Consider the following 14,381-nt stretch of genomic DNA (forward strand, 5'->3'; position numbering starts at 1 on the left):
TTCAGTATGTAAACTAACCTCATTTTTGTAATTGTTCGAAAATTGTAATCCTCAGTGTGTGGATGTATAAAATAAAACTATCATGTGAAAGCCATGTTAAACAGCCAATAAGAATGATCTCAAATAATATAGAAATAACAGTTTTCTAACAGCTGAAGTCCATCCAGGAAACATTAAACAAAATAACGAGTCTCTTACCTCACGTTAAAACATGGTAAAACGAATCAATTTAATTAGAAATGCCGAGCATCCCGTTTTTGTAAGTCTTTTGGATTCTGCGCGGCAAAGCCTTTTGCGTCAAGAAACTAACTTTCGGAATGTACTTTTAGTGCGTGTTTAAAGGCAGTGGACACTATTGGTAATTACTCAAAATAATGATTAGCATAAAACCTTACTTGGTAACAAGTAATGGGGGAGAGGTTGGTAGTATAAAACATTGTGAGAAACGGCTCCCTCTAAAGTGGAGTAGTTTTCGAGAAAGAAGTAATTTGCTACGAATTTGATTTTGAGACCTCAGATTTAGAATTTGAGGTCTCGAAATCAAGCATCTGGAAGCACACAACTCCGTGTGACAAGGGTGTTTTTCCTTCATTATTATCTCGCAACTTCGATAATCGATTGAGCTCAAATTTTCACAGGTTGGTTATGTTGTGCATGTGTTGAGACACAGCAGATGAGAAGACTGGTCTTTGACAATTACCAATAGTGTCCACGGCCTTTAATTATCGAGCGCAAAAAAGACTACGTTTCCATATATCGCCGACACTCCGAAGCAAAGTATGTCCTCGCGCTGGAAGAACATTCACAAACATTCTTAGAAGCAATACTGACAGTATCGCTTCTCAGACTGAACATATTGGGGCACAACCATCTTAATTTGTTTAACCTCCTTCGAAGTGAGGCATGCACAATCTATAAGAAGCATAGCTGACAGTATCGCTTCTCAGACTTAAATGTTGGGGCACAACCATCTTAATTTGTTTAACCTCATTCGAAGTGAGGAATGCACAATCTAAGAAGCATTGATGGCAGTAACGCCTCTCGGATTCAAACGTTGTGATACACAACATTGTATTTTGTAACCTCTAATAAAATAAAGTGAAATGTTTTCCAAACTGCTTTATACTATCGAAAGCAACTGTAGGCTTCTAAAAGTAGTCTGTTTTCTTAAACGTAAACTGTTACTTAAACGTAAACATTCCCTTTAAAGACACTGGACACCTTTGGTAATTACTCAAAATAATTATAAGCATAAAACCTTACTTGCTAATAATTAAAGGGGAGAGGTTGATAGTATCAAACAATGTGAGAAACGGCTCCCTCTGAAGTCACGTAGTTTTCGAGATTTCCATGAAATGATTTCGAGACCTCAGAATTAGATTTTTAGGTCTCGAAATCAAGCATCTGAAAGCACACAACTTCGTGTGACAAGGGCGTTTTTTCACAGGTTTATTATTTTCTGCATAATATGTTGAGATACACCATGTGAGAAGACTGATCTTTGTGACAATTACCAATAGGGTCCACTGCCTTTAAAACATCTAATCTACTTAGAGAAACTCCTAGTAAAATGGTTGTGTGATAGTGCTTTACCGTTTCGTCTCCGTCAGCACTACGGGGAAGCATTAAAGTCACCTGGAAGTTGTATTTTGTCAAAATAAAGCTTTTGTCACTAAAGTATGTGTTTTGATGAGTGGAATATGAATAAACAACTAACTAAGGTTTACATAAATTAGTTTCCATGTTATTTACAAATTGGAAAAAAACCCGACCCGAGAGGGCGCTGTTCGTGACGTCAATCGAGGCGCGATGAATCGCATGCAGTGCCAACACAGCATATAGTGACGCTTGGCGCAAGCTAAAAACATGCCCTCAAAGTTGAAACAATACTTGATTTTTTTCACGTTAGGCAAATGCTCCTTTAGGTTCGTTACGTCTTTCAGGTACCTTCTTCGACTTCCCCACTAGCTGGAAAAATTATTGGGATGGTGTTATGTTTTAGAAAAGAACTTTAGAAAAGAACTTTTCTCTTCATGTCAAAATGTGTAGTGTATTCCGGATTCTCGAAGCACGACGGCTCGAAGTGTTTGCCGCACAGCGCTGGAAAAGACGTCGGACCGGACAACTTGGCAATCTGACACCATCTTTAGTTGTTTTGCTGCATCCAGCAGCAATACATCTGGTTGACATTGCCGGAAAAATGAAGAAAAACAATTTTTCAAACGTACAAACTCACGTCAAGGACTTGAATGTACTTGCACGTACGTGTGTTCGATGTTCGATCGAGGCAAAGTCTTCCTCGGTTGACGTCACAAAAGGGGTAGGCGGAGTCACCCCCACGAAACTTTATTTAATTTGTTAAACATATAACTCGTCAAAAACAATTACTCAAATAATTATTTTATTGTTCAGGAACATATACTCTAATGTTTGAAGGAAAACAAAAATCTATTTCCAGGTGCCTTTAATCATATCTGACTAGATGAAAAGATACACCAACCCAAGAACCACTACAAAGAAACTATGAGAGCTACAATGAACTAAAGTTGCTGAACTTGCTTCCGGAACCTCACACCCTAAACCACCTCCCTCATAAAAAGGACATTCTTCGTCATTCTGCATACAGTCGAGAATCTTAAGCCCTTCCCGCTTACCCGAGTCTAACCCCCCTTCAACATAGCTGTAGTACATCGATGAAGTCGCTTCTCCTCCGAAGAAAACGCGGTCAACTCGACTTTCGAGCGCGTCGGTGCATTGCCTGGAAAGTTCGGTGGGCCAAGCGGAGTATGAACCCATGGTGAGTGGATTACTCGTCCAGCCTGAGATTAAGATATCCTCGATGTCTGGAATGCTATCCCCGTACATGTTGCGAAGAACTTGTTCTATTTCAGCCTTGGTTTGAGATACTGGCTGGGCGTCCACTCGTCTTGACTCGTCACCTTTTTTAGGAGAAACATAAAAACAAGTGTGAAAGCGAAGCCCAGTCTAGTTTAAAGGCAGTGGACACTATTGGTAATTACTCAAAATATTTGTTAACATAAAACCTTACTTGGTAACAAGTAATGGGGAGAGGTTGGTAATATAAAACATTGTGAGAAACGGCTCCCTCTGAAGTAACGAATTTCGTGAAAAAAGGGTAATTTTCCACGAATTTGATTTCGAAACGTCAGATTTAGAGTTTAAGGTCTCGAAATCAAGCATCTGAACGCACACAACTTCGTGTGTCAAGGGTGTTTTTTCTTTGTTATTTTATGCATATGTTGAGACACAGCAAGTGAAAAGACTGGTCTTTCACAACTACGAATAGAGTCCAGTGTCTTTAAAGGAACACGTTGCCTTGAATCGGACGAGTTGGTCTTTGAAAAGCGTTTAAAACCTTTTGTTATGAAATGCATATATGATTAGATAGATAATTCAAAAGTAGAATACAATGATCTACACAAATTTGCCTCGGAATTGCGTGGTTTTCCTTTTACTTTGCGAACTAACACGGTCGGTCACTTATGGGAGTCACAAAGTTGACTCCCATAATGGCCGCTCGTGTTAGTCGACCGTGAGGTAAAAGGAAAACCACGCAATTTCGAGGCATACTTGTGTAGATCATTGTATTCTACTTATAAAACATCTTTCTAGCCATGTACATTTGATATCAAACGGTGACAAGCACTTTTTATAGACCAACCCATCTGATCCAAGGCAACGTGTTCCTTTAAGGGAACGACTGCAACTAGTCCATGTGTTGCCTGAATGGCATTTTTACTGGTAGCTTGGGAGGCATCCAATTGCAAAGCTTGCATTAACATGACCACCTTTGTAGCACAAGATACGTTTTCTAACATTGTTTTCCGATCCATGGGAGATTTCGTGACCATTTAATTATAAATGGCTTTCATCTTTTATGATTGCCTGGAAAGCCTGTAACTAGTAACCCTTTTTATACAAGATAATTAAACTACATATCTGTGTGTTCAAAAGTCAAGTCATCTTTTACGAGAAAGAAGACTCTATTCACAATGATCTAATCGGTTTTTTTTCCCCGTTTTTTGTTGGTTCAATATTGTCCTTTGTCCGTTGTTGGTTTTTTTTAGTGTTTTTTACATTTATTTTGTGATTTTTTGTAAACTGCTAATTTGCCTCTTAATAACGTTGTACTGCGATAAAGTGTAGTTTGGTTATAGGCAACTGTTGGGTGAGTGCTTTTAGTGGTTTGGTGTCTTATTGCTTCAACAACAGTTGAACTGGCTTGTTGCTTACCAGTTAAAGTCGCCAGCAATGTAGGCGTGCCGTCTGGATCATACCCCTCAGCCTGGAAGTTGAAGAAAGCTGGGAAGTAGCCCTGTCTCGGGCTAGCATGCATGATCCACTGCGTGTCGTCCCAGAACTTAGATGGAAAGCTCAGGTAGATGTGCGTGTAGGCAGCTATGAGAGACTTCTTGATGACAACATCTTTCCATTCTGGTAGAGGTGGGATGAACTCAACTAAGTCATTCTGTAAGACACCGAGACTGAAGGTAACCAAAACTTGATCAGCTGTGAACACTGTGCCGTCCTCGCAGGTGACAACCACCGAGGCAGGATCGCTCTGATCGATGGAGACTACTCGCTGATTTAAACGGGTGTGGTTGATGAACTCGGGCTCCTTTAAGAAACCAGCAACGACGTCAAAGATTGATATGAATCCTCTCGGATCCCTTAAGAAGTAGGTCTCACCAAAATCTTCTGCCTCCTGCGTAGACAATACCTCCGTAGACTCAGCGTACTCGAAGTCCATCTCGAACCACTCGATAAGTTTCTCTGTGTCGCTTCTCGGGCTCCAACCTCCGAGACGTAACGCTGACCGCTGCGACATGTCAGGGTTGCTTTTCTTGCTCTGTATTCTCGCCTTCAGAGAAAATAACTTTTCCATGGCCGGGTCAAGTTTGTCGTAGTCGCCAAACGCCTGATCTGTGACGTTGTTGCCGGTATCATTACGGACTGTCATGCTCTCGTAATCACTTGCTTTACGGTCGAGGTTGAGCTCTTCGGCAAGTTGATAAGTCAAAGGCCTCACCGAACCGTAAGTCCATCCTGCTCCGATTTCAATGCTGCGATTAGCAAACGTAGTGGATCGAATACGGCCCCCAATCTGATCTGCTCCTTCTATAATGATAAAATCATCCATGCCTGCGTCATGGAGGATCCGCGAAGCCTGTAGACCCGACGCACCAGCACCCAAGACAAGAACTTTAGCGTGATTATCCGAAGAAGACTCCGCCCGACGATCGCGCCGACTTGCCCCGTGAACAGGCTGGGAAATCACGGTAAGGAAAACAACTGCGAGAATTGCAATCAAAGTTAAATTAATTGTAAATTCCATTTTGCCTGCTTGGTATCACTGCGAAATACTCCCGCACTGTATCACTTCTAGGTCGAGTTGTGATATGGGTACAAGCCCTGCGTGTGGGACTTGGTTGTTTATGCCTGCCCAAGTAAATAAAGCACGACTATACTTTTTGTTTGAGCTTAGATCGTTGGTACAAAGACAGTCCTGAACTTTGAACCACTGGGGAACACTTGTTCCACTTGTTTTACTAGTTGACGAGCACGATCTGACAGTTCGTTGTTTGTTTTGGTCTGGGTTTTCTTCTTTGAAGCCGGTCATCTCGCCTCAAAACAAGCTCATCATCACCCCAACCAAGTCGCCCAATTAAAGTCGCCAAAAACAAGCTCGCCCAGGGTGTTTACAATCTCGCCACAGCAAAGTCGTCCCAAAGTTAAGGCTACCCGAACAAGATCGTCCGGGGTGTTTACAATCTCGCCCCTGACAAAAAGTTGCCCTCAGTCAAGTCGTCCCCGGACAATGTCGCTTCCAAACAGGCTCACCCCAAAAACTCGTCGTTGTAATTTATTATCGTTTGGTTGCCGCGCCCGTCCCTGAATGTGGCAAAAGACGAAGCTAAAGGGTGAATTTGCTTGGGGCGACATTGTTGCAGGGGGACTCTGTGGGGCTACATTGTTTTGGGATGATTGCTGGAGCGACTCTGTCAGGGGTGAGATTGTAAACACTAAGGGATAGCTTGATTTGGGCCGACTTTGCTGGGGACGAGATGACCAACATCCGTCTACATAAAATAAAACAGACAATATGATAGAAAAAGTGACCTCGGCAGCATTCGATTGTAAGGCCACGGTGGCCCCCTTTTCAAGGCCGTCGTGCCTTTGACATCTTCGGTAGAGCCGCTATCCCAATAGTGACTGGTTGGGGAGAACACGCGCACCGCTTGGTCGTGGCTTTGCCACTCGACTCGCAGTTGTGGTCTCCCCTTCAAGTCGCTTTGGGTCGCTGCTAGCCAGGAAGCTGTCCAAGCCACAGGCCTTGTCAAAATGCAACGTCCACGGCGGAGATACTACACTGGTCATTGAGTATCCACTATTAATTTGCCTACAATCCGCGCTCATTCGGTCCCACCATTTGGCAAACTGTGGGTGCGTTCGTTTAGCTTCCCTGGGTCGACCCCGGTCTGCCCCGGTGCGTTCGAATAGCTTTGACGTCATTCTAGGGGTTCACCCGGGTCAGCCCTCAGTGCCCTGCTTGAGGAGAGGGTCACTTGGGGTGACCCGAGGTGCATGACGTTACCACGAGAGGGCGAGTGTGATCGTTCGATTAGTTCTTGTCAGGGGCTCACCCAAGTGAACACCCTGTGTAAAAAACCTCTTCTGATGGCGCCCTTTTTTAGGCGGACAGAATTCCCAGGGACGATCGGGACTTCCCTGGATTTTCCAGGGCATACTTTATGACATAAGAGGAGATGTATGGTCGTGTACATTGGAAAAGCTAAGAACTTCGCCAATTTGAACCATAGGTCGTTGGCTCAACCCCAAATTGAATGAACTGACATTGTTTAGATCCCATGACTTTTAGACATATGCCTAGCTTTATTATGCTCGTACGACACTAACTCAAAATAGTGTCAAACGTGAAGGGCCTTAGCCTTGCTCAAGGCAGTCGAATTATTCACTCCGAAAAAAGACCGCCGCTGTATAAAAACCCACCCGTATTCACTGTGCGTAAAACCCACCCGTATTCACTGTGCGTAACATCGCACGACACGATGCCCCCGTACACTATCCGCATGCGGAGGCCGTCAGGCCGACAGCCTTGTAGGATCTGTGTTGAAGCCACTGACCTCATTACTATAGTAAGCGAAGAGTTCCCACGGTCAGCTCATTACCATAATGCCCGCGAAAGACGAGACATGTTTACCTCACACACCACCACCACGGACGCATGATAGGGTCCAAAGGTCGTGATAAGGGAAGTGCGTGATTGGACGTCAAAATGAATAATTCATTTGCCTCACATCCTGTGTTGTCTGATAGGTCTGACGAACGATATACATATTCATGAGCTGCATACTAGCATATCCTCGAGCCCCCCCAATTTCGTCCACTATTGGAATTTTTTCAATACAACACATTAAAACGGGAAGATACAGATCCGACAAGGCTGTCGGCCTGACGGCCTCCGCATGCGGTTAGTGGTGTACGAGTGCGATGACTTGTGTGAACAGTATTCGTGCGATGTGACAGTGTGTATACGGGTGGGTCATTCGGTGTGATCGCACACACCATGCACAGGGTATACGGCGGGTGGGTTTACAGCTGCGTCTTTTCAGAGCGAATAATGCGACTGCCTTGAGCAAGGCTAGAAGGGCCTAAGCTTTGGAATTCCTTGGATACCCCCCTTTGAAAAAAAAAATACAGATTTTATTCTTATTCAAGCGGAAACTAAAAACTCAATTAATCAGCAAATATTTATAAGCAGACTTTCTCTATTCCAACCTCAAGTTTACTTTATATAATAGCGATGCCAATATTTAAGTTGTAATTAAGTTGTAAAAGTGTTTTCATATTGTTGTTTTGTTCTTTGTTCTGTTATTATATGAGTGGGGTCTCTACTCGACAAGCTGATGCTTCTTGGAGACATCCATCCTTACACAAAATCCTATTGTACTTATGTCTTCCTTAATCATTATAATATAATGTAATGTAAATTATATCACTTTTCCTTGTGTGTGGTAAAAATAAAAGAAATGAATGAATGAATTGTGGCGGGGGCAATTGACTTGGATCTGGATAAGTATTCTCAATGCTCTAATAAGAGCCAAACGAGAGGAAAAGACGATGAAGAAATTTCAGTTTTAAAGGCAGTGGACACTATTGGTAATTACTTAAAATAATTACCAGTATTAAACCTCACTTGGTAACGAGTAATGGATAGAGGTTGATATTATAAAACATTGTGAGAAACAGCTCCCTCTGACGTAGTTTTCGAGAAAGAAGTGATTTTCCACGAATTTGATTTCGAGACCTCAAGTTTAGAACTTGAGGTCGAAATCGAAATCAACTCGAAATCAACCATCTAAACGCACACAACTTCGTGTGACAAGGGTGTTTTTTCTTTCATTCTTATCTCGCAACTTCGACGACCAATTGAGCTCAAATTTTAACAGGTTTGTTATTCATGCATATGTTGAGATACACTAAGTGAGATAACTGGTCTTTGACAATTACCAATAGTGTCCAATGTCTTTAAATGTGAGACGCAAACCCCGAAGAATAATATTATTCCAGGGAAAACCCACACAGTTAAAAAGTAAAGAGACTCAAAACCAAATCCACATACTGCTCCCCCCATGGATGGATTCGAACCAGGGTCACAGCGGTGGACGGTGAGGCAAGACACCACTACTGGCCGCCCGAAAGGGTGGCTCTGGGCCCGGAGGAGATGAAACTCCCCGTGAGGAATATCAACGGCACAGAAACAACTATGTTTGGGTCCTCACCCACATAATTTTATTTTATTTATTTAATTGTGTTTACGTAATCTTTAATGAGGGTAAACTCCGATCAGCGCCCAGCACTGCTTTGCATGTAAGGCCCTCAATAAAACAATTGTTAATTAGAAGAAAACAAAACATACACATACACCATCCAAATTATTCAAAAGGAAAAAACACCATGTCGCCTGGTTAAATAGCAAATCTTTACACAGATTTGTAGATTGAAAGACACATAACGAAAATAGCAATCAAATGGAAGCAGGACATGTTGAAGAAAAGTTGCTACAATCACAAATTACTAATTTGAGCTTGGAATGTGCTCCTTAGTTGGCACACACAAGTAAAACTTAGTCCTAGCCGTTGCAAAGTCGTCCGTGGCCAACCTTTTGATTACCAATAACAACAGTGATGTCAATAACCTGATCAATTCAAAGGAGAAAAGAACTATCTCCCTTAGTAAACGCGTTGTACGATGTGAGGAAGAATTACCACTTTCAGGCACCGGGGTTAAGCTATTATTAAGAAAGAAAGCCACATGGCCCAGCCCCCCCCCCCCCCCCCCCCCACTCGGCTGTCAATTGAATTTGAATAGCAAAGTTCTCCACTGTAGACGCCCATACATCTCTTACGTCATAAGGTATGACCATCCTTTATGTGGCCTTGACAATAGGGCTGTGGGCGTGCACACATCAACCAGTTTGAGGGGTTAAGCAATGCTCCTGGTGGGTGACCAATCAAATTTCAGGTTACATGTCCAAACGTCCAGACACGTCCATTTTAGGTTAACGTCCGTCCCTTATGTTCACTATAATTGGACAGACATTATACAACCTATTCTCACAGGCATTCGACCTTGAAGTGTTACGAAGGTGTGGGGGTATTTCGCAATGATACAAGACGGACAACATGGAATTTACACGACATTCTAAACGTACATGAGTTGTTTAAGTGGGCAACGGTGGTTCAAAGATCAGGGATTGTCTTTATACTCGCGATCGAAGATCAAACAAAAAGTATAGTCGTGTATTACCTGGGCAGGCATATCGATGTACAACCACAGGCAGGGCTTGTACTCATCCTATTTATCACAACTCGACCTAGAAGTACAGTGTGGGAGTACATCGCAGTTGATACCAAGCAGGCAACATGGAATTTACCCTTAAACTTTTAACTTTCTCTGCATATCTTGCAGTTGTTTTCTTTACCGTGATTTGCCAGTCTGTTCATGGGGCAAGTCGGCGCGATCGTCGGGCTGAGTCTTCTTCGGATAATCACGCTAAAGTTCTTATCTTGGGTGCTGGTGCGTCGGGTCTACAGGCTTCGCGGATCCTCCATGACGCAGGCATGGATGATTTTATCATTATAGAAGGAGCAGATCAGATTGGGGGCCGTGTCCGATCCACTACGTTTGCTAATCGCAGCATTGAAATCGGAGCAGGATGGACTTACGGACCGGTAAGGCCTATGGTCTATAAACTTGTCAATGATCTCAACCTCGAACGTAGAGCAAGTAACTACGAAAGCCTTATATTCCGTAATAGTACCGGCGACAACGTCACTGATCGGGCATTTGGCGACTACGACAAACTCGAACCGGCCATGGAAAAATTATTTTCTCTGAAGGCGAGGATACAGAGCAAGAAAAGCAACCCTGACATGTCGCAGCGGTCAGCGTTACGTCTTGGAGGTTGGAACCCGAAAAGCGACACAGAGAAACTGATCGAGTGGTTTGACATTGACTTTGAGTTCGCTGCATCAACGGATGTATTATCCGCACAGGAGGCAGAGGAATTTGGTGATACCTACTTTTTAAGGGATCCGAGAGGATTCACTACAATCTTTGACGTCGTTGCTGGTTTCTTAAAGGAGCCCGAGTTCATCAACCACACCCGTTTAAATCAGAGAGTAGTCTCCATCGATCAGAGCGATCCTGCCTCGGTGGTTGTCACCTGCGAGGACGGCACAGTGTACACAGCTGATCAAGTCCTGGTCACCTTCAGTCTCGGTGTCTTACAGAATGACTTAGTTGAGTTCATCCCACCTCTACCAGAATGGAAGGATGTTGTCATCAAGAAATCTCTCATAGCTGCCTACTCGCACATCTACCTGAGCTTTCCATCTAAGTTCTGGGACGACACGGAGTGGATCCTGCATGCTAGCCCGAGAAAAGGCTACTTCCCAGCTTTCCTCAACTTCCAGGCTGAGGGGTATGATCCAGACGGCACGCCTACATTGCTGGCGACCTTAACTGGTAAGAAAGCAAGTCATTTTTAGTTTGTTGTTGCTTATAACGAAAAACAGTAAGCCACGAAAGCAGGCACAAAGCAGCTGACAAAAAACCTGCTGAAATAATGTTTGTCGAAATTAAAAGCTTCGTCCGCCGTGTAACGGTAATTCCGCTATTAAGCCACCTGAATAATATAACTCCAATGAACTAGTGCTTCGCTTTCAAACTTATTATTTCGTTTCTCTTAAAAGGTGACGAGTCAAGACGAGTGGAGGCCCAGCCAGTATCTCAAACCAAGGCTGAAATAGAACAAGTTCTTCGCAACATGTACGGGGATACCATTCCAGACATCGAGGATATCTTAATCTCAGGCTGGACGAGTAATCCACTCACCATGGGTTCATACTCCGCTTGGCCCACCGAACTCTCAAGGCAATGCACAGACGCGCTCGAAGGTCGAGTTGACCGCGTTTTCTTCGGTGGGGAAGCGACTTCACCAGTACATTACGGCTACGTTGAAGGGGGGTTAGACTCGGGCAAGCGGGAAGGGCTTAAGATTCTCGACTGTATGAATAATTTCGAAGAATGTCCTTCGTATGAGGGAGGTGGTTTAGGGTGTGAGCTTCCCGAAGCAAATTCAGCAACTTTAGTTCACTGTAGCTCTTATAATTTCTTTGTACTTGTTACTGGGTTGGTATACTTGTTGATCTAAAAAGTTGTAGTAATTGAATGCTTCCCCACTTGGCTAATATGCCGAAGGGGAGTGAACGTAAGATCGTAATAATAGTGTACTCGGAGGAACAAAATGACAAGTAACAGTTTCTCTAATAGTATAGTTCAGATGTTTTAAAGTCATTGGACACTTTCGGTACAGATATTTTTTTTTAAGTTCACACATTTACAAATAACTTACAGGGTTTACAGAAGGTAATGGTGAAAGACGAACTTTATGATTAAGTTATTTTTGCCGAAGCCAAGTAACAGTATGTTAATTGCATGATTAAACATTACCGTTTGGTTTTTAGAACATCCTTCATCTTTCTACTTAGAGCAGTGTCTTACAGTCGTAGGTGTATGGGTCAAAATCAAAATTAATTCTCTTATCGTTGCAGTCCACACCGCCAAAACATAGAATTCGAACTGCATCTAGCTACTGGGTTATCTTGGTAGTCTAGTTGGTAAGACACTGCTCTAATTTGCAAAGGTTCGTGGCTCTAGAATTGCAAGGGTCGTGGGTTTGAATCCAACCCGCGAAATATGCCTGTGATATTTTTTTTCACAGGACTCCGGAAAGTACTGAGTATACAGTGTTTACACACATCGGTGTATAGGTAAAAACCAAAATTAATATTGATGCTTTGAGTTGAAGTGGCCATAGTCAACAGCAAAATACAATCAATCAAAAGTTTAAAATGTCAAACATGATAAAAGGAACTTGTTTGATTGGTCCTTTGTAGTTTTGAACTAATTTACATTATATACTTTGAAATGGTGGTAGTAAATCAAACAGAGAGTTTTCAGTTTGTTCCAGTGAGCTTTGAACATAAGACATCTTTATGCAAATCACTTGGAATTGGCCGAGTCTATTCACAGTCGGTGCTTACAGAAGAATGTGCTAGAATTGGATGTCCTGATCGTATAAGAAATATTCAAGGTGATGGAAATTGTTTTTTTCAGGGCTTTTGAGTTATGTAACGATTATACACTGTATTGAACAAGTAGAGGATGATACTGGTATGGATAAACAAGAGATAACACCAAAGAAAAAGAAACGAAAACATGTAAGTGTGGCATTAAAAAGAAAGATGGACAAAGAAAGGAAGAGAAAGAAACGTTTTGTAGAAGATCATCAAAAATCTAAACTTGTTGCAAATACTGGGAAAGATTTACCTAATGAAAACAAGAAAGAAATAAAAGATATAAGTGGACAGCATTATAAACAAATGAAATATAATGTTAATGTAGAGCACAGTCAAGAACAAATTTCTGCTGTGAAGAAAAGGTAAACATGGAATTCAGTTAGTAAATAAAAGAAGAAGAATGCATGCAGAAAGAAGTATGAAAGAAATAAGGAAAAGGTGAAAAATGCCAGAAGGGAAACTTACAATTTTGAAAGCAATTGTGAAATAATTTGTTTCTAAATAGACACATTCACTAACCTTTTATAAAAACTTATCGTACATGTTTAGTCATGTTTAATACCAAATTTTACAATACATTTTGAGTCACTGCTAATTCTTACAAGATTTATAAATACAGAACGACATAGGTAACCAAACTGAAACTTTGCATGTATTCAAGTTGGGATATGTTACATCCACAAAATTTGTTCACACCACGATGTAAGCATTGTTGTGAAAAAAATCGTACACGATTTTTTCTATATTAAAACAACTTAATGGAACCAGCCGATCATATCAAGAAACATACTTCCATCCAATGGCCGTCCAAAAACCAATTAAGTAATCATAACTTGCAATTCAAAAGTCAACTCTAGCGGGCGCAACAGACATTTTGGGATTAGTGAATTAATGTAAACTCGGGACATATAGCAGGTCATTGTGGTGCTTCTTCTGTGCGTGATAGGTATTTCAATATAATAATAATAGTTGTGGCTTCTTATAGACGATGTGACCTATATTTAGATTCATACCGCCCTCTGTTGACAAAACACTATATACGTCACGTTTCGCCGGGTACTGAGTTGCGTAGTCATAGTAAGATTGCGTACACTTTCTAGCTGGCTGCCAAAACACAAAGGTTTTGCCCGGCGGTATGCGCGCGAACCATGTTATGGTTTTCGTGTGACGTCATTACGTCAAAGGTCACATCGTCTATATAGCGCACATGTCCGTCACCCAGAGACGCTCTTGGCGCTGTAACATACAGTAATACATTAAGTCCACGGGAAAAGGGAAACTTTTTCGGGTTCAAACTATGGAAAAAAGTAACTCTTGTGAAAGGAGTTGTGGATAATTTGTTTCTGAATAGACTCATTCACCAACTTTCGATTAAAAAAAAAAAATCAATGACCTTTGAGCCACCGCTGGTTCAAACAAGATCTATAAGTACAAAACGACTTTGGTAACCAAGCTGAAACTTTGCATGTAGGCCTATCCATATTGAGATATGTAACATCAAAAAAAATTGTTCACACGACGATGACGCCATCAATTGTGATAAGACGTCACCTTAAAGTTGCAGGTCATGATCTGTATACTGAGTTATGAAAGTTCAAAAGTTTATTATTTCAAAAAATCATAACTCTTGATCTACATGATGGATTCTTACAATCAATACATCATCAGAATTGTCCTTGAAAACTCCGTAAA

General features: G+C 41.9%; 2 protein-coding genes across 2 annotated transcripts; one reads left to right on the forward strand and one right to left on the reverse strand.

Annotated features, from left to right (window-relative positions):
* Positions 1 to 512: 512 nt before the first annotated feature.
* LOC139953709 (uncharacterized) lies at positions 513 to 5,385 on the reverse strand. Its single transcript, XM_071953232.1, has 2 exons — positions 4,255 to 5,385; positions 513 to 2,939 (listed from the first exon to the last, which is right to left on the reverse strand). Exons 1-2 carry the CDS (start codon positions 5,354 to 5,356, stop codon positions 2,479 to 2,481), a joined length of 1,563 nt encoding a protein of 520 aa, XP_071809333.1. The 5' UTR covers positions 5,357 to 5,385; the 3' UTR covers positions 513 to 2,478.
* Positions 5,386 to 9,668: 4,283 nt separating this feature from the next.
* On the forward strand, positions 9,669 to 13,657 carry LOC139953710 (uncharacterized). Its single transcript, XM_071953233.1, has 2 exons — positions 9,669 to 11,073; positions 11,301 to 13,657. Exons 1-2 carry the CDS (start codon positions 9,969 to 9,971, stop codon positions 11,759 to 11,761), a joined length of 1,566 nt encoding a protein of 521 aa, XP_071809334.1. The 5' UTR covers positions 9,669 to 9,968; the 3' UTR covers positions 11,762 to 13,657.
* The last annotated feature ends 724 nt before the right edge of the window (positions 13,658 to 14,381 follow it).

The sequence above is a fragment of the Asterias amurensis genome, chromosome 22, assembly GCF_032118995.1.
Source record: "Asterias amurensis chromosome 22, ASM3211899v1".
Lineage (NCBI taxonomy): Eukaryota > Metazoa > Echinodermata > Asteroidea > Forcipulatida > Asteriidae > Asterias > Asterias amurensis.